Genomic DNA, 22,086 nt, shown 5'->3' with positions numbered 1-22,086 from the left:
TAAATGAAATAAGGATTGATATGTCATCAGGGGGGAAATCAGCATTTCTTAAAAACTAATTTGCTAAATTTGGTCCAATTTTTTATTTCAATAAAAATTATGTTTTAGGTTCTTTTCTTGACACATTCAGTTACATAACACATATATTTTTAAGTATTTCTTTTTTTTGTTTGATATTCCTTTCGAAGCATTTACAGAATAGAAATGGAGATTTTACAACCTTTTTAAATACCTTCCTCATAAATATAGTAAAAATAAGCTTAAACTTGTGGATATCTCCCCTATTAAAGAACTTCAAGATTAATACATTACCGCACCTATTGACAAAGTAACTAATAAAATTTCAACTATCTGTCAAAAATTCTATCTCCAATTACTGGGGGTCAAACTAGAAAATTCTTCAACGAATAAAAGATTTAACACTTCCTGCAATATCATAGTTTAAAAAATTCATTGCCCACAACAAGAAAGTCAAAATTAAAAACTTTTAAGATAGACTTTCCGTTCATCACAATTAACTCTAAATTTCACAGAAACCCTTTGAATTTCTGATATATTACTTGAAGTTCAAATTCTTTTTGTGAATACTCCCCTCCTGGTAGCATTTTTGTTAATTTGTTGAATACCATTTTTAATAATGTTCAGAAACATAACCACACAAAGATTAGTAAAAGTAATAAAAATGTCTAAGAATACATGGAAAATTATACAATTGACTGCATTTACTAGCAGGATTTTCAAGACTTTTTCAAATATTTCTATCTCTAGCCTTAAAAAAAATCTTATGCTTTATATTTACAATTTTAACACAGTTCTTGAATTTCTGAAATTTTTTGGTCTGATCTAATTACAACGAGAACACTGTTTCATACAAATTAATGATATTTGACAGGGCTCTAAATTTTCTTCTATTTAAACAAATCTATACCTGCACTCTTTGAAAAAAGTTACTTTTACTATTCCAAAAGCTTTTAGGTATGTTGATGACCTAATTATTTTTATTTTTTAGTGATTCAAAAAATATATATTTACCTGATTTAGAACTTATACTCACAAATGACAATATCCACCAAACTGGGTTCCTTGATTTTAATTTATGTCTCTCAGACAATGTTGCTCATATTAATCTCTTTGATAAAAAAAAAAAACTTCCTTTTGAGTTCCATGTTAATCGACAGATTTGATCAAATCAAAATATCTCCATTAAAGTTTTTTGTAATTTATTAATTAATGAAATCAATAGAACAAAAACTGTTTGTAACAATAAAAGTTTTGTTTACAAACCAGCCAGGAGTAACTATTTGAAACAATTAAAAGCTTCTCCAAATTATATACACTAAAACCTTGAATATACAAAGTGTTTAGTTTTCTGAAGAAATAAATGTGTTGATATTGAGTTATTACTAAATAATATGACATAAATATAAATATTGGTAACTTACCTGTGGACAAATTTTCTACTTTCTAAATATGACAAAGCAGTACTTAACTGGAATGCATATGACATTAAAATGACCATATCCAATTTTTCTTTATTATCTTGAAGATAAGCTCGCATCTGCGATTTTCCAAAAAGATAAACAAAAATTAGAAAAAAGTAGCGAAGAAAATGCAATAAAGGAATATTTTTGAAACAAAAATTCAAATAATCTAAAAAATTCCTTTCAATGAGTTCATCAGACCACTGATATTCTAACACATTGTAATTATTGAAGGATATTGTTTGATGTCATTTAAATTGCTTCAAGAAATAATAGATATTATAAATTTCTTGAATAATAATAATTCAAGAAATAATAAAATATAGCATTAATAATAATAGTATTATATATAAATAATATAATACTATTATTATTAATGCTAATAATAATAATAGAGGAGTTTACTTTCAAAACAGACTAGATTGTTTTTTTTTTTTTTGGCAAAACGGGGGGGGGGGGACGTTTTAGGCACAAACACAAATTATTAGAATTTCAAATTTCTCACAATGTTTTGGTAGAATAACAAGTGACTATTATCATAGGTCTAGGAATTTTTCCTCAATTTCACCAAATCTATATAGCCAATTTCATTTTGGATATATTCCTTTTTGGTGTAAAACAGTGGAAACCCTTTTGCAAAAAACACGCATTTTCTTCAGAAATAAACTTGATTAGATTGAAACAAAATATTCAACATTTTTTAATATAAATTTTTTTCTTTTTACTCTAGATATTGTTCATTCCTACTTACTTTATTCTTTTCAACATTGCAAAAAAAAGGACCTTCGATTCAACTAAGAATGAACAATAAAACCACCCAAGTCGATTCAAATAACAACGTAGGTAGGTACTTATAGATCACAATTTTTTTAAAAATCAATTTAATCATTAGTTAATCACAATTTTATAGTAATATTGGATATTTAATATTAATTTAGTAAGCACAATTTGAGGTCCCGCTTGCCTAACTGATAATAGACTTGCACAAGGTGCAAGGTGCTGCGATCTCTTGATACGGACGGGTATCACGCTTGATTGGAAATGCTCAGCCAGTGCTTCGCTCCGCTATTTTATCTGTGAACTACTTTTGAATTAGAAGTGGTGAATTCAAATTTGGATATGTGCCCTTTTGACATGAAAGTGAATGAGTGTGTACCAGCAAATAAATGATGATTTTCACTTTGCTGTAAAAGATCTGGCGAGAGATAAGGGGATGGATACACACCGTTAAGATGGTATAACTAATTTCTATGTTTTTTTTAACAGTAGCTATAAAACACTTCAAAAAGAAAGAAATTCACTGGTTGATAAGGCTTTTATTACAGATTCTGAAAAAGAAAAAAAAGATTTTTGTTTCAAAAGTGGATAAAAAATATTTCGAAAGTAAACTCCTCATATGTTATACAAAGTATGAAAATCAAACCCTATGTCTATTAAAACAAGTAACGCTGAGACTAATAGAATAATGTTTTTTCCAAATCATGTTTTCAATTTCAAGTAAAATGCAATTACAATATGTAAGTTTATTTCACACACATCACTGTCAGATGCAAGCACCTCTGTCGACAAACAGCAAATTTAACTTTTAATTTACACAATGTTTACAGGAAGCACTAGAAATGATATGGAAAAAAAATCAGTGAACCAGTTACTTTCATGTATCAAACCAAAACTCCCATAGAGTATGATGCTAGGCTTATATTTTATATAGAACTAGCTGTATTGCAAGGCTTTGCATGGTCTACCTCGAAAACAAGAGTTATGTCAAGTGATGCATGTTCAACAATCAGGCTTCAATTAGAGAAAAGAAAAAATGCTGTAAAATTTCCCGTCAAAATCATCATTCCTAAAGAAAAAGGCAAATCAAAAATTCACAAATAAATTAGATGTAACTCTCCATAAATCCAACTAAAATCCTAAAAAAAAGAAAGAAGATAAATCGCCAAATAATAATCAAAAGGGGAAATTTTTATATTGAAACAAAAAGAAAATTTTATTTAGTCACTTGAGAAAAAAATGGTGGCAACCTTCTGAATTGTTTTCATGCTAATTTAAAATGAGATTGTACAAACGATAATTTTCCGACATGATTTTTTGTTCCATTAGGTTCAAAAATGCTTTTAAATTTCCCCCCAAAGATTTTACAGCCGTGGTTTTTTCTTGGAAATTCGAAGGATTAAATCAATTTCAGGTATTTTTCACGCGCTTATGAATGGTGCTGAAATAAAACTGGTCAGAAAATTATTTCGGGCAGAAAGAGGCATTTAATGCAATCTTTGGGTCCGAAAAATAAAATTTCAAGGGTTTGGGTTTTTATGGCATTCCAAAACCTCCCTATGTTCCTTCTCAGGTGCCCAAGTAACCTCCGTGCCCTATTTGGTGAAGATCCGACGTAAACTTTGAATGTGTATAGGGACCATACACACACACATACACATTCTTTGTTTTATTTATATAGATTTCCACACAGCACACTCATAGCATTATGCTGCCAAGTGCTTGAACAAAGATAAATACAGTAAACCATATCTAAGTTTAATACATAAACCTCAATTTTCACGATAAGCAGGTAACACTATTTTGAACTGGCTACTGCAACCAAAAGCTAGAAATCAAAACTCAAGAAATAAGAGTCGGAACTAGAGAAAAGTTAGAAACATGGTTTGTTTATAAAATTAGAAATTATTATTCAAGGACTTCCAACTTTTAAGATAAAAGAAAAAATTAACAATACCATAGCTTTATTTATCTTTCCTCATTTGGAGGGAATTTAACAAAAAAAAATGATCAGTGAGTCTAAAAGGTGGGACATTTGATCAGTTTAACCTAACTATTAAAAGGCTAAATATATATATATATATATATATATATATATATATATATATATATATATATATATATATATATATATATATATATATATATATATATTTATATATACATAGAAAACACATTAAAGAGGATAAAATTAGAATACTATAAATCCCAAGCCCAAAGATGCACAAAGAAGCTAAACAAATAAGCCAGGTCAATACATCAATAAAACAACAAGCAGACAAGGTTACAACATAGATAAACAACAGAGATGAAACCAGAACTCTTCAACAGTGGAAACTTCATCCTATGGTCAAAGACCAAAAAATTATACTTAAACTCAATGTAGGATGTCCTGCTCCGAAAAAGCTAGCATTCAGGAATACATTGGGCTAAACACACCACATGTGGAAAATGAATGCAGATTTTTGGAACCAAGATCTAAAACTAAGCACTGAGGTTTCATCTCGGGCATTAGAAGCCAAGGCTATCAATATTGTCCCTCCACCATACGGCCAGTGAAAAATCAAGTCTTACCTATGTGTGCAGGTGCATATTCATATCTGCATGCATTGATTCAATTTTTGTGCCAGTCGATAAAAATAAAATTAAAACAAAACCAATCAAATGAATAAAAAATAAATAAAAGGATCATCCCATAAATCAGGTTCAAAAACATTCCAGGTCGACCGAAAAACACATTTCAAAAAACATCATCAACTGAAGTCCAATCAGAATGGTTTCTATCAGAAAATTCATACTAGTGAACAGTTAGACGGTAACAGTGAAGTGAAATGTTGATTACAGGCTATGCTAGAGAAAATGTTATTTACAAGATTATTCGGGAAATTGTTTTCAAGTAGTTTATTTTTAAGAGATTCATTTCATGTTAAATGCTGTAATAGTGTTGCAAATTCTTTTGATTCTGATGGCTTGCGAAACAATGATGCTAATAAATTTTTTTTACTGAGGCAAGAAGAAAAACTTTGCAGACAGTTAACTTTTAATTGAAATTTGCATCTTTTATCATAAATGGTGGTTTAACAGTTGAAGTCAATATTAATTTTAATGTCAAGAAAATAAAAATTTTACAATTAGAACTAGTCTTTTTTAATATGAGGGAGTTATGATAAATATTTTTGCTGAGTTCAGAAATGTTGTAGTAGTTGATGCACAATAAATCATCAATATATCTGCAAGGAAAAGGGGTAGTACCAGGATTATTAATAGAATATTTTCTTTCATAAAATAAAAGAAAAGGGTTAGTTAGGGTGAACTAAAATTAGCACCCATAGCAAAACCATTAATTTGTTGAAAGCAAGAATTGCCGTTTTTGAAATAGTTGTTAAAGATGCAAAATTTAAAAAGTTTGAGAAAAAATTCCTCATTAAGATTGAGTGAAGTATTGACTGTTTTGAAAAGTTCAATAACTGTGAATTGCAGTTCATTGAGTGGAATGTTGGTAAACGTATTTTTAAAATCAAATGTTTAAAGACGAAAGACATGGAGCATGTTAAGTAATTTGATCACATCATTGCTGTTATTGATGATCCAATACCATTTCTCTTGACAGAGCTTAAGTTGGTTTAAAAACTTTTTTTTTTTTTTTGAACCCCTTTTGAAACATCTTGTGTCTGTATTTCTTCCAAGTCTAAAGATAGAATAAATACTAAAATTTTTTTGCAGAGCTGTGATTAGTATCAAACACTTTGTAGTTAAGTGAAGAGTCGAGTCCATATGGGAAGATGGATTTGAATTGAAGAATAAACTGGAATTCCAACAAGAGCCTTTTTTCCAGTGAAAATTCAAAACCTAAAATGGAGACTGATAAATTTTCAAAACTATGAACTTGAAAGTGTTGAAGCTCTTAATCTTCTTTATTTTTAAGGATAAGGATATCATGTCAATGATTATTGATTTGTAAATTAAGTGACTTGCTAGTTTGGCCAATATTGAGATTTCAAGTGAGACAATTGATTCAGTAGATGACATGATGTTATTTTCAAAAGTAGCCCTTAAAGTTAACACTAGCTTCAAGAACAGCCAACTTTCAAATTTTTCATTGTTTATTTGTACAAAGATCCATAGTGAAATAAAAGAGGGTTGGTAAGACAATGAAATTCGCTGAACAGAAGGGTGGATTAGATGACACCCAGATATGGAGACACAAAATGAAACTGACAAATTAAAAAGTGGAATATACATATTCCATTCAGCGAATTTCATTGCCAACTCTCCCACGCTTTTCTTGTCTCCTCTTGATACTTTAGAAAGTCTTGAAAACATTTTCTGTAGCTCCTATATTAATGAAGATGTCAAATTTTTTATTTTTCGTCTAAAACTTAAAATATTTAAAAACTAAAAAATTTGTTATTTCAATACAACTTTGAAAATTCACATTTTGAATTGTTATGCTGCGATCTTTTAACCTATAAAGTTGCTCCGTCACAAGATAACAAACCTTAATCTGTACTTTCAGCTTCAATAATCTTCATCTCTCAAAAATTCACAATAATCTCTTCAAATTTTTTCCAGTTGGAGATCTTGAAATTGTGTTTAGTTTCAAATTCAATTCCCCCTTTTCCAAGAAAAATCTTAATTGCCATGATGCGGCTAAAATTATGAAAAATACTTAGACTTCAATTGTAATTGTGTTAATTTTTCTTACACTGAATTTTTCAACTCTACTTTTGGTCATGTTTTAACTGGCGATCTGAATTTTCTGCAAAATAATAACCTTAAAAACATTTTTGTACTTGGTATCAAATTCTGTCCCAACTTCAGGATTAATTTTTGGAAAGCATACAATAGACTTTCAAGTGAACTTGAAGACCCTATTAGAAAGCTCTCCTGCTGTTACAATATTCCACTTGTTGCATTTCCAGAACACAGACACCATTTTTTGCTTCATTTAAAAGTGAAACTTCGTGAAATTATCAATAGGGACACTTCTTTTTTCCAATTTTTTGCAGATGATCTTAATTCCCTAAGAAACTTAAAGAAATATATATTTTCACTGTTGTTAACAAAGCTAGCTTCATTTTTTCTGTCTGTTGTAAAAGACTTTATGCTACTATTATGAAATATGAATTAGAAAAAACTACTACTTATGATTGCTCCACACTAAATGAATCTTCCATTATAAAAAAAAAAATCTTTGCTGCCTACAAACTCATGAAATTACCCTGTCCTAAGACTATCCATTTAATTTTACTATCCTTACCTTTATGAAATTCCCAAATTCCACAAAACTTCTGTTTCTTTTCGTTTTACCTGTTCTGCCACTAACATCATTGGGAAAAATCTCAGTGATAAACTTGAATTTTACCTTTAAAAGATTTTAAACCAACTTAAGCTCTGTCAAAAGAAATGGTACTGGATAATCGATAACAGCAATGATGTGATCAAATTACTTAATATGCTCGACATCTTTCATCTGGAAACATTTGATTTTGAAAATCTGTTTACCAACATTCTACTCAATGAACTGCAATTCAGTTACTGAACTTTTCAAAACAGTCAATACTTCACCCAATAATAATGAGGAATTCTTTCTCCAACTTTTTAAATTTTGCATCTTTAACAATTATTTCAAAAATGGCAATTCTTGCTTTCAACAAATTAATGGTATTGCTATGGGTGATAATTTTAGTTCTACCCTAGCTAAAACCTTTTTCTTTTATTTTATGCAAGAAAATATTCTATTGATAATCCTGGTACTACCAAGGAGGATAGAAGAAAGGGGAGACGCCCAAAGCCGTAAACTTGCTGCCCGCACTTGAAGCCGTGGACAGAGCGGGTAAGAGGAGAAAACTCTACCCAAGAAAGCAATGGTATTCAATGTAGAGTAATAGGGAAAACGTTCAGAAAGAGAAATAAATGTGCGGCACTTTTATAATTTTTACTGTTGGAGCAAAAAAAATGCTTTATTTATCACATACAACAATGAAAAAACCTATTTATTTTGAGATTTTTTTTCTTATTTTTATTCATTTTTGTTGTTAAATAATGCATTTTTGGAATGTAGAGTAGTTATTTATTTCCCATGATTACCACACAATTTCAGAAGCTTAAACGCACGTAATTAATGAAAAAGTATGTCTAAAACTGTGCTTAGTTAGAATTAAGAGTATTAGACATAAGAAATAAATTATACTAAAAAATGTGGATGCCTTTAATCTTAAATTTTGAACATTGTTTGAAAGAACTACAGAATGTACCAAGTACAGAAAATGTCTTTATTATACACAACAAATATTGACACATTGAAAGTAAAACACAAATGTATGACAAGAATTTAAATTTCTTAAAAGATATCCTTAAAATAGCCAAAAATTTAAATAATTTTTCTATTATATTTTCTTTGTCAAGAGCTCTCTTCAATAAGTTTAGCTTAAAAAAAAAATCTGCCTTGTAGTTCAAAATTTATGTATTGCTTAAGCCATTTGCACAAATGAGACATTTTTACACACTGTATTTCTAGAATATTAAACTTGTTTTTAATTGTGATAATTAAAATATGATGAATCATCATTATATATCATAATATGATGTAGCAAATTTATAGTTTTCTTGCATTTAAAAAAATATGTGCCCTATCCTCTTTTTCTATGGTTCTAGAAGAGATATTTCGAACAAGAAATGAGTTATATTCAGTAAATTACCGCCCATTAGCCAGGGCTAAAGCAGAAATACATGAACTACACCGCCAGCTCAATCATTTCCAGTCGAGGACTGTAGTTTCGTGCTTAATAGCACTAATCAGACCGGCATAGGAAAGTACTGAGCTGGAGATGGAAAACAACTTAGGGAAGCCAAGAGTGCCAAAGTTGTTTTCCATCTCCAGCTCATTCACTTTCCTATGCCGGGTTGATGAGTGCTAATAAGCATGAAACTGCAGTCCTCGACTGGAAATGACTGAGCTGGCAGTGTATTTCATGTAAGAAATGAATTATTCAAGTTGTGTTGCCAGGGTTGGCAAGTATTTCACCACGGGTGGAAAAACCATGGTTTTCCCCTTCCAGCAATAATAGATTTTTTGCCAGTATTTAAAAAGGAAAAAAAAATGAAATTTTTACAGACAACTTATGTAGTTTTTTTTAATTTTGCTCTCAGTAAATTAATAAAAGATATTAAACATACTTTAATTAAATTCTAGTTTTGGTTTTCTTTGACATCTAGCTAAAAATAAATGTAATATTAAACTTACTTAAACGAAACGTTCCAAAGATTTTTTTTTAAAATAAAAATTGAATTTACAATTTGTATTTGAGACAGGAAAATAAATGCAATGGGGATGATTGTCTAAAAGGGCTAGACATTTACAGTTCTCAACTACTTTTCCTCATGTATCAATTTCCCCAGTCAGGAGAAAAAAACGTAATATTTCTTTAAGAAGAAAGATAATTTTCTATAATATTTTAATATTTTCTGTCGAAATTAAATAGCTTGAAAATCTAAATGAAATCTGGAAAAAGAATAACAATTTAAATTTTTGATGAGGTTGGTCGTCCTGCCAGCAAAGGGTTATTTTTGCCTGTCCAATTGAAACTTAAATAAAAGCAGACCAAGACTAGGTTCATCATTAATATAAATGTATAATTAAAACAATTAAAAATAAACTAGGGGACATAGATAATGATGTAAAACTTGCATATTGCGATGCAATGTTTAAAAAAATGTCCTGATATACCGGATTCAACTGAATTTGAATAAGTTTTGACTATTTTTATTAGTAATTGTCAATAAAAAAAATTTCATTTAGTATGAATTATACATTTTTATCACATTTATATTTCGCACTATATAATCATACAGTTGACCTCTTATAATTTTTATTACTCTATTGGCATTGCAAAATTTGTACTACTTCCCAGTTAAATATTAAAAGATGACAATTTCTTATTTAATAGTTAGGACAGTTTAATATTTTATACCAAAGTCAGTGAGTTGATTTTTATTGCTTTTTACTCTCCATTTTCTTTCTGCATTCATGAAATAAAAAAGAAAAGCATTTCACTTAAACAATGGATTACTGTTCCACTGAGGCAATTGAATATTTTAGGCACAAAATCATGAAAATTAGAATGCAGTTAAAATTACTATGATATTAAACACGTTATATCCAATCCTCATAAATGAAGCAAATCTAGTTTTGCCACTTTGGCAAATATGGGCAAAAATAGTTTTGCCAGGACACTTTGAAGATTTTTTTTTTCTGCCTTTGGCAGAAATGTGCCAAACCTAATTTTTAAAAAAAATTACTTATCTGAAGTTTAAAATAATTAGGCTCATAGAAAAATTCTACTGCATTATATTGCAACATGTTGTGGTGGAGGTTTAAAAGGATTACTTTTGTTACTAAACGCAAATTTTGCAAATTATAAATAAATATAATAAATAATAAAATTGATAGCTAAAAAATTTCATTATTATATCTTTGTTAACAGAACTCAATTCAACTTTCTTTGATTCTGTTTTTGGAATTTTTTCCACTGTCCTGGCATAAATGACTTCTTGCCTGCAAAATGTCTAACCCTTTGTGTTGCCCACTATTGCCCTTTAAAGTGCAAAAGTGCAAGAATTTTAAATATAATTGTCTAAGTGAATTGCTTTTTTTTTTCAATATTTTTTTCCCCAATACCTAAACCTTACATTTAAATATTCTTTTATAATGGCACGAAACATATCCCTAGAATCTTGTTTCCTGGTCTGTTTGTACACCCGTATGCAACACAAACAGGCATTTTAGTTAAATCAACAGAAAATATTCACTATTAAACACAGCATTCTAGGTAAAATGGCACTGATAAAGCCCTTCAAAGTAGAGTGTCTTGGGTAGACTTTTTCCCGTGTCAGTAAAACCTGTTACAGTTTTAGAAACAGGTTTTGTTGCGTTGAGCGTCTCCTCTTTTTTCTATCCTCCTCGGGTACTACCCCTTTTTGTTGCAGATATATTGATGATTTATTATGAATCAATTACTCCAACTTTTCTGAACTCAGCAAAAATATTTTTCATAACTCCCTCATATTATAAAGCACTAGTTCTAATTGTAAAATTTTTTATTTTCTTGACATTAAAATTAATATTGACTTCAACTGAGAAACCACTATTTATGATAAAAGATGCGAATTTCAATTCAAAGTTTGTCAAAGTTGTCAATCAAAATTTCAATTCAACTGTCTGCAAAGTTTTTCGTCTTGCCTCAGTAAAAAAGTTTTTATTGGCATCATTGTTTCGCAAGCCATCAGAATCAAAAGAATTTGCAAACTATTACAGCATTCAACCAAGAAATGAATCTACTTTTAAAAAAAATCCCAAAAAACAATTTTCCAAATAATCTCGTAAATAATATTTTCTCTAGCATAGCCTGTAATCAACACTTCACTTCACTGTAACCATCTAACTGTTCACGAGTATGAATTTTCTGAAAGAAACCATGTGATTGGGATTATTTTATATTTGGGATTATTTTATTTATTATTTGGGATTATTTTATATTATTAAGGATCTATTTGTAAGAATATTTCTTTCTTACCTCTCCATGTTTTGCTAGTTCCATGACAATCCATATTTCCAGTTGATGATGTTTTTTGAAATATGTTTATCGGTCGACCTGGAATGTTTTTGAACCTGATTTATTGCATGATTTTTTTATTTATTTTTTTATTCATTTGTTTGGTTTTGTTTAAATTTTATTTTTATCAATTGGCAGGAAAATTGAATTGATGCATACAAGTTTGAATTTGCACCCCGACACATAGGTAAGACTTTTGATTCCTCGCTGGCGGTACGGTGGAGGGACAATATTAATAAACTTGGCTTATAATGTCCAAGATGAAACCCCAGTGCTTAGTTTTAGGTCTTAGTTCTAAAAATCTGCATTTATTTTTTCACATGTGTTGCCTTTCGCCTAATATAATCCTGAATGCTAGCTTTTTCGGAGCAGGACATCCTACATTTAGTTTTAGTATAATTTTTTGGTCTTTCGACCATAGGATGAAGTTTCCACTGGACTGCTGAAGAGTTCTGGCTTCATCTCTGTTGTTTATCTATGTTGTAACCTTGTCTGCTTGTTGTTTTATTGATTACAGATCATCAGAACAGAAGAAATTTTCTGAAGCTTGCAGTATCAGAGCTGCCAATCTGACAAGTCACACATTAATACAATTTACAGTGGAAATTTGCACAACTCTTTGAAAATCAGTGTGATATATTCTACACAGAACTAAAATATACTCAAACACTTTAATTTAGTTATTTAATATATTGGCACAAAAAAAATCTCTTTTCCTTTTCGTTCTAATATTTTCTACCTTTTACTGAAATGAATTGATCAATGATAAAAATGAACTAATCAATTATGAAAAAGTAAAACTCATACAATGTTTGTATTGAACATTTCAAAACTTTTCATGAGCAAATTTTGTTTCCAGCAGCATAATATGCACCCGTTTAAAAATGTGGATAGTTAATCAGTTTGTATTAAGCCCTGGCTTAACTTATGTTTAAAACTGTATTAAAAAGTCATCTTGAGTGTACAAGTTTTAAAAAATGCGAACATTTAGTGCAATGTTTACATGTAATGCATGAAAGATAACAGGTATGGATATGTGTTAGTACTGCAGTACTTTTAGCCTCTTATAATCATCAAAAATAGCAAAAAAGCTGGTGAAATTATAGCTTCTTATGTTTGAGATTTTTTTTCTAATAAAATGCACCAAACATTCGAACCTTGTACAGAAAGAGAAAGCTTCTGTACAATTTTATGATTTCATCAAACTTTGTACAGTACGGAAGAATCATAGAAGTTCACAGCTCTTAATATGTAAACAAGTACAAACTAATTTTTACAGGGATTTTTACATTATTTTATATTATTAAGGATCTATTTGTAAGTATATTTCCTTCTTACCTCTCCATGTTTTGCTAGTTCCATGACAATCCATATTGGAGAATCAGAACATATTCCCATAAGCTTAATGATGTGAGGATGATCAAATTGTTGCATTATATCTAGAAGATACACATAATGGTTAAATATATAACTTTAAGTATCATTGTTCTCATGTACAAATTCAGCTCTTCAAATTTCAAAGGAGCAGAAAGCATAACTGTAAATGATGTGAAATATAAACATGTAGTGTTCTAATGTTTCTAGAATAAAAGTATGTGCTAATATAACGTATGAGCTAATGTATAAAAATTCCAAACAAAAATAAGAGAAAAATATTCAGAATAAATTTTTAAGACAGGAAATAATCGAGGACCAAATATCGTAATTACTTAGAAGAAAAAAATCATTTTAAATTTCAGAAAACAAGCTTATTTTGAATTTTTAAACTTTTGATAAATTTAGTAACGTAACTTCTTTGAGTTTTAAAGGTCTCGATTTCCTGTTAATGATATAAAACTTTATTTCCTGTCTGCCACTCCTCTACAAAAGTGCTTGTAAGTAAAAAACAATATTCAAGAAACACAGGTACTTACTTGAAACTTTATAATGATGTAATACAATGGCATTTGATTTGATTAAATCATATGTATTATTTATCAACTGTGTTCTTTTCTTTTTTTCATGAGAACATCATAAATTTATCAATATTTTATCAAACTTTATACGGCGTTTTAAAGATTTTTTTCTCCGCCTACGGCAAAAACATGTGACAATTCTCTATAGGTGTTTAGTAGAAAAACAATTTGTTCTGTTTTTTATTGTGAATTGCTTCAATGCATAGCATCCCAAAATGAGACCCATTGGTTCAGTTGGTTAGAGCGTTGTACTAACAATGTGAGGATTGAGAATTCAAATCCTCATGGGCTGAAAAATAGCAATTTACTGACTTATTGTCCTTAGACAAATTCTGATCCAAATTTCTAAGAATATATGATCCAAACTTATGCAGGGTTCTGAGCTAGTTACATTGTTGTTAAAACCAGGAAACAAGGCATTAATTTCAACATGTTAAATTTCAGTTTAACTTTTTTTTAATTAAAAAAAAGACAGCAATTTAATTTATTTTGTTGTTTTTTTTATGAATTACTTTGGTGCATAGCATCACAAGATAGAAGCACAAAACAATTTAAAAACCGAATTTTTTAATTCCTCCTGTCGAGAATGATTACTTCGCTTGAATCAGCTAGTATTAATTCATTTGCAATGAAGGGTAAGTTGATACAGTGATTTTGAAGAAGAATTTACTTGTCCAAAAGGAAGCTTTTCATACAAAGTTATTTAAACCACAATACTGCACCAGACCTATCAGTGAAGTGTAGGGGAGCAACAAAGATTCTTTGATGGGAGGGACATGTGACATGCAGTTTTGACAAATTGAGTTGAGAATTTTAGAGGGTATAGAATTTTTATGTTTTTTGTTAGTATTACTTTTGGATATTAATATAATTCATAACAGGTTCTCTAAAAATTTTCATTTGTAAAATATAGTGCCTCCTCACATAAAAAAAAACTTTAATTAGAGAACAGCAGGGCTCCCTGACCTCTTCGAACTTTTCCAGCTGCTCCCCCCCCCCCCCCCCCCCGCCCTTCCAGAATGAAAGGAAGGAAATTCATGTGTCCTTTTTACTAGGGAAAAGAATTGATCAATAAAAAAATTATTATTTACATGCTTCTTCCAGAAATTTTTCTCCCATCGATTCTTCACTTTCAACTTTACACGTTTTAACAGCAACTGACAGTGGAAGGCCATTCTGAAAGAAACATAATAATAATTTTCTGGAAAATTCAAATCCTTATTTTTGTAGTGAAATTCAGATAGAAACCTATCAAAGAAACAAAAAAAGAACCTTGAGGATTAATAAAAAAGTTAACAAATGATTTTACCAATGATCAATTGATCTATTTCAAACAAATCTAAAGAAGTTCTTCTGCCCTTATATAGAAATTTGGTAAGACCTCATTTGGAGTATGCTGTTCAGTTTTGGTCTCCTTATCTTAAGAAAGACATTAATGTATTGGAAAGGGTTCAAAGGCGAGCTACAAGGCTAATAAATGGACTTTCTCACTTAGACTATGATTCCAGGCTTAGAAGGTTAAAAATGTACAGTCTTGAGCAAAGAAGAGACTGAGGGGACATGATTCAGTTGTTTAAATTTATTAAAATGAAAGATGTTACGGGGCTGAAGTTTAGCACTGAAAACAGGACAAGGGGTCATTGTTTTAAGCTATTTAAATCTCAGGCTAACATGGATATTAGGAAAAATTATTATTATAGCAGGGTAGTAGAACCTTGGAACAGTTTACCAGAAGAGGTGATAATGAGCAAGGGAGTAGATAGTTTTAAGAGGGCCATTGATCTTCACTGGGGATTGTAAATTGACTAGGACCAGTCTAGCTGGGCCCAGAGCCTGTTGCTGGTCGTCACATTTGTATTTGTAATGTATTGCAACTGCACAGTAATTAAATAAAGTTTGCGAATGGGAGCAAATAATGTTGACAAAATAAATAGAAGTGTTTTTGAATGAGAAGAACAACTCTTAAAAGCCCATTGGAGAATAATATTTGCAGAATAAAAATCACAACTTTTATGTACTTTATATAAGTATTTCCACGGCATTACCTGTGGTACAAAATTGGAAGATTAGTTAGAATGCTTCTGTGTATGTAAAGAAAGCACCTTTCAATGCTGGGCTTATGTTTTTGTGGAAATAATTTTGAATTAAGTTTTATAATTATTGATGCAAGAATAACAAGTTATAGTGAAACTATATAAGTAACGCAGTTTTACTAACGTAACTAAAAGACATATTTATGTAAATTCTCTAACCAAGAACGTAGGTTTTAATGAATGAATACAGTATTTTAACTAATAAAAATAATAAAAACATTTACTTATGTACACAAGGTAACTCAATTTCAAATGATTTCATTGCTTGACAGGGAAAAAAACTAGATTAGTTTTTGCAACAAACAAGATTGAAATGTGAAACATAATCAATTAATTTCAAAATATATATGTATATAACTTTGTTTAAAATTAAAAAAATTTTAAAGTCTGAGAAATGAAAAGTCTTCGTATAATCTGTGACAACAGCAAACAAAACTATAGCAAAAAAAGTTGATTTTCATTTAACATTCAATTTCAGCAATTAAATTAAAAACACGAAGTAATAATTTTAAAGTTTTATCTGTATTAATTTAAAAAGCAAAGATTTTTTCTTGATCTCTAATTATATCAAGACAATGAGTAAAGGTAAGAAAGCTAAGGCATTAATGACGCTTCCTCTTTGCCTGTTGGGTTGTTCATTTTATGTAGCATGGAATGTGTGAAAGGATAATTTGAGCTTCATAAATTAAACAACTTTACAGACACAGAAGCAATCTTAGGAAGTTCATCCAGCATTTAGTAAGTTAAGATTCAGTACTTAGACGTTGAAAAAAAAAGAATGCACAAATGTGCTGCAGTGTATAATCACACCTCATTAATTTTACTTTTTTCTAAACAGATAATTGGTGGAAGATGCATAGGAAATTAGAGTATTTAATTTTGCAAAGCAAAAAAAAAAAATTTTTTTCCCTTCATTTAATCAATTTTCCCTGAATTTTTGTTATTTTTTCAAAATTCCCCGATATTTCCCTGATTAATAAAAGTCCCTGACTTTTCCATGATCTCCCCTGATCTGTTGCCACCTTAGATTGGCTTATATTTTCTGGTATTGAAGATTAAATTTTTTTAAAAGTTTATTTTCTCGCTCAGTTGAAGTCACAAAACAAACCATGATAGGGGAAAAAAATAGATAACAGAACGGATTAGTTAGTTAATGAAGAAAAAGAGTATACTAAATCTGGCATTCATTGATCTGCATCATATTCTACAATAGCACAACAGGTAAAACCTCACTTAAAATAAGTCAGAAATGAATAAATTGTAAAATCTATACAGTTAGATAAATGATGAAAATATTGAAATAGACATTTATGACTATCATCTACATATGTGCGTATGTATGCACCCTGCATAACTCAAAAAGGGTATGCCTTAGTAGGTTGAAATTTGGTATGCAGACCCTGAGTGGAGTTGTGTACATCCTCTTTTGGTTGCATTTAATATTCTAAAAGGGGTATTTTACATGCTTTTTGGGCACATTGGCATAAAGTTCAATGTTGACATTGGTTGATAAAGACGACAGGACATGAATGAGGAGACAGACAATCATGTTGGGAAACACTCCTATTGAGTGGTGGACATTTATAAAAAAAAGTTAGTCTTTCAATGGTGGAGTCAGAATTCATAGCATTTACAGAAACAGAAAACGAAACATAGTGGTTTGACAGAATTCTAGATGAATGTATAGAACTTAAGATTTTAAGAAAAGGTAAAGTTACAGCAATTACCGTATATACTCACGTATAGGTCGATCTCGCGTATAAGTCGACCCCCCCCTTTTTCAGAGAAAAAATCCAGAAAAATCTAAAACCCGCGTATAAGTCGACCCCCATACTTTCCAAAAACATCGCGAATTATTTTCAAAGAAATTTCAAAATAATGAACACATTTATTTACAAATAAAATAGGAATTAAATAGGAAGACATTTCTAAAAGCCTTCAAACTCGGATTCCGAGTCGGACGCAAAAAAAAGTTCATTAAAGTCCGCTTCCGTCATCACCCGCGTCATCCTATACATCGGCGGCTGCAGAATCGTCAATGATATCAAAGGATGCGTTCGACGAACCTCACCGGTCAACCGGTAAGTAACCAGTTACTAACCACGGCGTTCTAACCGGTTCGCGCTCGTCGAACGCACTCTCAGTCTGAATGGCGTGACTGTTGACGATAAATATTTTAATACGTTTCACGATATTTGTTAATTGCTGATTTGATCCTTAATAAAGAGGAATAAAATTATCTTTACTTATGTGTATTATTTAGGTTTTTTTAGTTATTATTTTTGAATAAGTTTACTTTTTCACACTAGCAACTTATCAGCGACTACCTGTAACCGCACATCGGCATTTCTCGTAGCTTCCAAGCTCTCGTTGATCGGAAAAAATTTTCCGGAAAATTTGACCCGCGTATAAGTCGACCCCCCTTCCTTTGATCTCATTTTTTGGACAAAATTTCTCGACTTATACGCGAGTATATACGGTACTTGCGTTGAAAATCTAGCATCTTAGGAATTTTCAAAATCTCCTTTTGAAAATCATAGAAGTAAACATATAGAGGTTAAATTGTATTCATTCACAACAAAATTCACCAAATATTTTCAATGTCATGTCACTTATGTAGAAAGTAAATTTAATTTGATGGATATTTTCACAAAGACACTAATTCACCATGGTACTTTTTGAACTCACTGTGTTTTAGTAACTAATTTAGTTGATAAAAGGAAGAAGTTTTTTTTTTTATTATTTGAATGAATTATAATTAAATTTTTTTGAAAGTATATTTTGATATTTTTTTAGATGGTATGTTATAAAGAACTTTTTTTTTCCAAAGGTAGTGATTTTGATAATTTATCCTTAAAGGGAAAATCAGAGTAATTCAAAATAATAGTGAAAAAAATCTCATGACAGACCCCTTTGACTTGCAAACTCCATTTGCACAAATGAGACATTTTTACTCATATATTTGCTCTTTATAAAGAATTTTATTAGACTGTGGCTTTTCATAGTGATACATTCAAATATAATGAAACATTATGTATAATAATGAGAAGTATCAACTTTCTAAAAAGTTTTCTTGTACGTAAAAACTGATGATTTTTACGTTTTGCAGTCCTCACTATACGGTTGGACCCACAACATGTGGAAATCACTATTTTTAAAAGCTAAATTTTTTTTACAAAGTTCATACATCATATTATGATATGGAATAGTTCTTTCTTTCAAAAACATCACAATTACAAGTTGAAGTTTAAAGTTCCAGAAATTATGTGCAAATATAAGCATAAAGAAGTTAAACCCATGCAAAATTATTGAGAATACTACTACAAGCATGTTGAAAAAAATATATCAAATTTTTAAATTTTAACATTCAGTGGCTCTCACCAAACATAACATAGCTAATGAAAGCCCATTATCATTTCCACAGAATATCAATCTACACACATCATTGATATGAAATGTAAAATAAGGGTGAATGATTAACAATACCTTGTCTATAAAGGTACCTTTATGTACATCACCAAATTGACCATCTCCAATTATTTCACCAAGTAGTATATCAGTTCTTAATAGTTCATAATCTTTAACTGTAAATAAAATATTAATAATAAGATTAAATATTTCACAAATTAAATTGCACATAGTAAATCATTAAAATAGTACAATTACAGCTAATACTCTTACATAAATTAAGGAATTTATGTTATAATTGCTGGTGCACTCCATATAATTTACAATATCATAGCCGAGAATGTTTGCAATATAGCAACCCAAGCAAAAGTAAGGCTGCAAAAAGAAAAAATTTCTAGGTAGAAATTACATTGCTATTTTGAGCAAGAGTGCTACTTTTGTTACCTGATGGTTAGTTGAAAAGTTATCTATTGAAAAGCATTCTGTGATTTCCGATCTTAGACAAGTAGGTCACAGCTTGTGGGATGTTTGCAGAAAGCGTTCATTAGTGGAGTACAGTACATTTTTAAGAATTATATCAAGTGTTTTTGATGAGACATGCCCCAACAAGACTTGGAAAACTTTAAAACAGGAAGATAAAGACATTAGATTGATATTCACAACAAATAAATCAACAAATAATTCAAACAGCCCATCGAATTCGCGCTGAACTGATGGAAAAAAGATAAAATAAAGTATCAATATCTATGATCAAATGTCACCTTTGAGCTGGTGGCTTAAAAGGTCAAGCCACCAAAGGTGTAACAACAAGAAAACTAGTTCTAAAGCAGTTTAATAAAAGGAAAATACATCAATGGGTCATAAAACATGACAATTGGACATGTAATCAATGGAAAAAGGTAATTTTCAGCGATTAATCCAAATTCGAAAAATTTGATTCTATGAGGCATCATGCTGTGGATCATCGCAAGTTATCTACTTGTATTCAATCAGCTATCAAGTTTGAAGGAGTCTCTCCCATGATTTGAGGAAATTTTGTTGGTTGAGTAGCTCATAAACCTGTAAAAATACACTGAATCATGGACTCCAAAGGATATCCCATCATCCGTGATGGACATGCTATTCCCTCTGGCCTTTCTGCTTACAGACTGGGCTATATTCTACAACTTGACAACATCCAAAATCATACTTCCAATTTGTATAGAAAATATGTTCAATCCAAACAACAATGACAAGTGCCCCAAAAGATGAGTTGGCTACCGCAGAGTCAATACTGCAACCTTATTGAACAAGAACATTAGATACAAAAATATTACTAGCTAAAATCATCTGTGGGAGGTTATTCAATGGAGCTGGAATAACATTGGATCTGAAATTTTGGACACACCAACCAATAGAAAATCTGAGTGTGTGGCAGTAATCGCTTCTAAATTGGTTATTTGGATAAGGGCAGATTGAAGACAAAATTAAGCTGTGCAATAGAAAAACTGAAAAACACGGGGTGTAGTGAAATAAATAAGCTGTACTGTACATGTATTTTTATGGATGGCATTTGGGAGTTCTTTAACAACATTTAAGCAACCACAAGAAAGTTTGCATGCTTTTATCTAAATGCATCAATGCTTTTCATCACTACATTTTTAGTATCAGAAAGAAGAAACATTTCTCAAAACACAAAATTATAATTAAGCCCTTTATTTACAGCATCTTACAAATGTAGTCAACCAATAGCATATATTTTGAAATTTAAGTCAGCACAAAGATTTTCAAAGTATTGCGTCAGAAAGAAAAAAAGAAGAAAACCTATACAGCTATTAGAAAAAGAGAGAGAAAAATCATCCTAGATTAGGTTACTAATACAATCAGCATAACAGCAGCCCAGCAAACAATTTTTTTTTTTAATTTTAAATATATTAATATAGAAGAAAGCTTTTAATGTAATTAAAAATTAAAATTGAAAAAAAAAGTTTTGTAATCATTGTTCATAAATTTCACAAGTTTATTATCTCTTTATCCTCTTATTCAATCTATTTCCATAAGCATTGAGCAATACAAAAGTATTGAAATTTGATGGCCCCATAATATTCAAACAATGCATTTGTTAGCTCTATATAGAAGAATATGTAACTGGCTCAAGGTTTACACATCAGTAATGTAATTTATACAATAGATTAAGTTTAAGACATGTTTTAGTCATCACATGGAGTTCACTGCTTAATACAAACACATGATCTGCACATAAACTTTCAAATATATATATATAGATTTCAGAAATACAATAAAATAAATAAGCAATCTATGAAGAAATTATATTTTAAAAAATATGAGTAGTGAGAAGATTAACAGGAAAACGTTGACATACACTGCTCAACATTGGAAATGCAACACCAAGAAGGAGTGTTCAGAAATTTATGTAAATTTTAGAGTAGACGTACATTACTGAGTTGTGTAAATGATGTGAAATGTGCAGCTCTCCGACGCACATGAAGTAAGATATAAGGGAAGGAACTTGCAGAATGGGCAATATTCGTGTCGTTATTTCCGACTAGAGAATTATCCAAGAAATTTTGTTTTTGTTTTAGAGTATACGTGTAACACGAGACAATGCCAGGCCACCGTCAACGAAGGCACTTCCAGCAGATAGATGATTTTACGAGAGGTATGGTGATCGGACTGAGAAGGAGAGGTTGGTCCGTACGTCAAATCGCAGCTGATACCCACATGGATGCAAGCAAGGTGCATTGGCTGTGCCGAAGAT

The 22,086-nt window shown here is 30.3% G+C and overlaps 1 protein-coding gene across 1 annotated transcript in view; it reads right to left on the bottom strand.

The window, feature by feature from the left end:
- The window catches only part of LOC129219238 (focal adhesion kinase 1-like), a 246,263-nt gene that overhangs the window by 80,326 nt on the left and 143,851 nt on the right, over positions 1-22,086 (bottom strand). The window contains exons 15-18 of the mRNA XM_054853564.1: positions 19,407-19,504; positions 14,919-15,003; positions 13,211-13,311; positions 1,443-1,558 (exon numbers count right to left, since the gene is read on the bottom strand). Of these exons, the coding sequence (XP_054709539.1) occupies positions 1,443-1,558; positions 13,211-13,311; positions 14,919-15,003; positions 19,407-19,504 (400 nt within the window). The remainder of the gene's footprint in view (positions 1-1,442; positions 1,559-13,210; positions 13,312-14,918; positions 15,004-19,406; positions 19,505-22,086) is intronic.

This window comes from Uloborus diversus, chromosome 3 (assembly GCF_026930045.1).
Source record: "Uloborus diversus isolate 005 chromosome 3, Udiv.v.3.1, whole genome shotgun sequence".
NCBI lineage: Eukaryota > Metazoa > Arthropoda > Arachnida > Araneae > Uloboridae > Uloborus > Uloborus diversus.
This window is presented reverse-complemented; position numbering and strand designations above follow the sequence as displayed.